We start from the raw sequence: 2,026 nt of genomic DNA, 5'->3' as shown, positions 1-2,026 counted from the left end.
CTTGTACATGAGCTTCATGCCGCGCAGGGCGCTCATGGCCTGGATGAAGCCGGCGTACTCGCAGTACTGCACGTAGGCCTCGAAGTTCAGGTGGCCCCCGAAGCTGAAGGTGTGGAAGTTGCGCCCCGTCATCTCCTCGCGGTAGGGGTCCAGCATGGGGATGTCCACGTTGCGGATCGCCCCGAACCTCTCGAACACGCGGACCAGCACGTCCTCGCTGGGCTTCTCAGCGCCCGCCTCCCGCCGCGCGAACCACTTGCAGGGCAGCCCCTCCAGGTGGATGGTGTCGGGCCGCTCGCCGGGCAGCGTCTCGTTCATGTCCTTGGCGTCGCGGAAGAAGGAGTCCCAGTCGTGGCGGGTGGGGAAGTCGATCTTGAACTCGGCGGCCCGCACCTTGAGGATGTCGGAGAAGCCGCTGAGCTTGATGGTCTTGCCGTCCAGGCAGGCCAGGAAGGCCCTGACCATGCTGCGGTTCTCCACCTCGCCCTCGAAGCGGATGAAGTCCATGGTGCTCTTGGAGATGCGCAGCGTGGAGAACTGGTGGTGGTGCACCATGCCCTTCAGCCGCTCCATCACCTCCCAGTTGGAGATGGACTTGCCCGGCTGCTTCAGCTGCGGGAGGGCCACGCTGATGGTCATCTTGGTGATGGGCTTCAGGTAGAGGCCGTACGCGGGGCACAGCTCCACCGCCTCCGACGTGTCGTGCACGATGGTGGCCGCGGCCATAGCCGCCCGGGACCTGGGGCCTGAAATGGACAAAGTGGTCAGTTTTCTGTGTGTGTGTCTGTGTGTTTTAATATATATTTTTATTGATTTCAGAGAGGAAGGGAGAGGGAGGGTGAGAGGAACATCCATGATGAGAGAGAAGCACGGACCGGCTGCCTCCTGCACGCGCCCCACTGGGGATCCAGCCTGCAACCCGGGCAGGTGCCCTTGACTGGGAATCGAACCCAGGACCCTTCAGGCCACAGCCCATGCTCTATCCACGGAGCCACACTGGCTAGGGCCAGAGCGGTCAGCTCGGGAGGCCAGGGAGAACCAAGACCGCTTCTCCAGCTTGTCCGAGGAAGGGTGTGGACCTCAGCAAGGGCCCTCCGCACCGGAGATGGCTCTGTCCGTAAGTCATCAGGTTACTCGAAGGGGAAAAACCTGCACTGCTACTAAAAACAGCCCGGCGTCCGCGCCTCCGTCCGCGCTGACCTGGGCCCAGGACCTGAGGCAGCCGTCCCGGGGCCAGCTCCCCGCCCTCCGTGCAGCCAGGAGCGGGCAGAGAAGCGAGAGCCGCCTCGCTCCCCGGAAGGTGCTGGAAACCTGCTGGAGAAGGGACTCAGCTGGGCTCCGGGCCCCTGGGAGGGTGCGGGGGAGGCCGCCTGGCGTTGGCTTCGATGAAACAGAAGTTTCCTGCTGATAAAACCGCCTCGCTCGCCCCGGCCGGTTTGGCTCAGCGGATAAGAGCGACGGCCGGAGCCGTGGACAGAAGGGTCCCGGGTTCTATTCCCGTCAAGGGTCAAGGGTCAAGGGCATGTACCCTGGTTGCAGGCTCGATGCCCAGCCCTGGTCTGGGGCATGCGGGAGGCAACCCATCGATGTCTCCCTCTCACGTCGATGTTTCTGTCTGTCTCTTCCCCTCCCTCCCACTCTCTCTAAAAATCAATGGAAAAATATCCTCGGGTGAGGATTAACCAAAAAAACAAACAAAAAAGCCCTGGCTAGTGTGGCTCAGTGGATAGAGCGTCTGCATGCGGACTGAAGGGTCCTGGGTTCGAATCCGTCAGGGCACCTGCCCGGGTTGCGGCTCGATCCCCAGTAGGGGGTGTGGGGGAGGCAGCCGGTCCATGATTCTCTCTCCTCATGGATGTGTCTCTCTTCTCCCCTGTCCCTTCCGCTCTGAAATCAATAAAAACATTTTTAAAAACAACAACAAAATGAAGAAAAGAAACACACAACCTCCCTCTGGCCCAAGTTCCCGCTGAGGAGCCCGCCCGCTGGGCCCCTCCTCCCCACCCGCTGGGGGCGCCCTCCCCGC

At 62.0% G+C, this 2,026-nt stretch overlaps 2 protein-coding genes across 2 annotated transcripts in view; one reads left to right on the top strand and one right to left on the bottom strand.

Annotated features, from left to right (window-relative positions):
* LOC102248711 (A-kinase anchor protein 17A) overlaps positions 1 to 768 on the bottom strand; it is a 14,406-nt gene extending 13,638 nt beyond the window's left edge. The window contains exon 1 of the mRNA XM_014537842.1: positions 1 to 768. Within this exon, the coding sequence (XP_014393328.1) occupies positions 1 to 726 (726 nt within the window). The 5' untranslated portion in view covers positions 727 to 768.
* Positions 769 to 1,105: 337 nt separating this feature from the next.
* P2RY8 (purinergic receptor P2Y, G-protein coupled, 8) overlaps positions 1,106 to 2,026 on the top strand; it is a 48,395-nt gene continuing 47,474 nt past the window's right edge. Inside the window, exon 1 of the mRNA XM_014537841.1 lies at positions 1,106 to 1,117. Coding sequence (XP_014393327.1) covers positions 1,106 to 1,117 — 12 coding nt within the window. The remainder of the gene's footprint in view (positions 1,118 to 2,026) is intronic.

Source organism: Myotis brandtii, unplaced genomic scaffold, assembly GCF_000412655.1.
Source record: "Myotis brandtii unplaced genomic scaffold, ASM41265v1 scaffold1833, whole genome shotgun sequence".
Taxonomy (NCBI): domain Eukaryota; kingdom Metazoa; phylum Chordata; class Mammalia; order Chiroptera; family Vespertilionidae; genus Myotis; species Myotis brandtii.
Note: the sequence above shows the minus strand (reverse complement) of the source record. Positions and strands in the feature narration are given on the sequence as shown.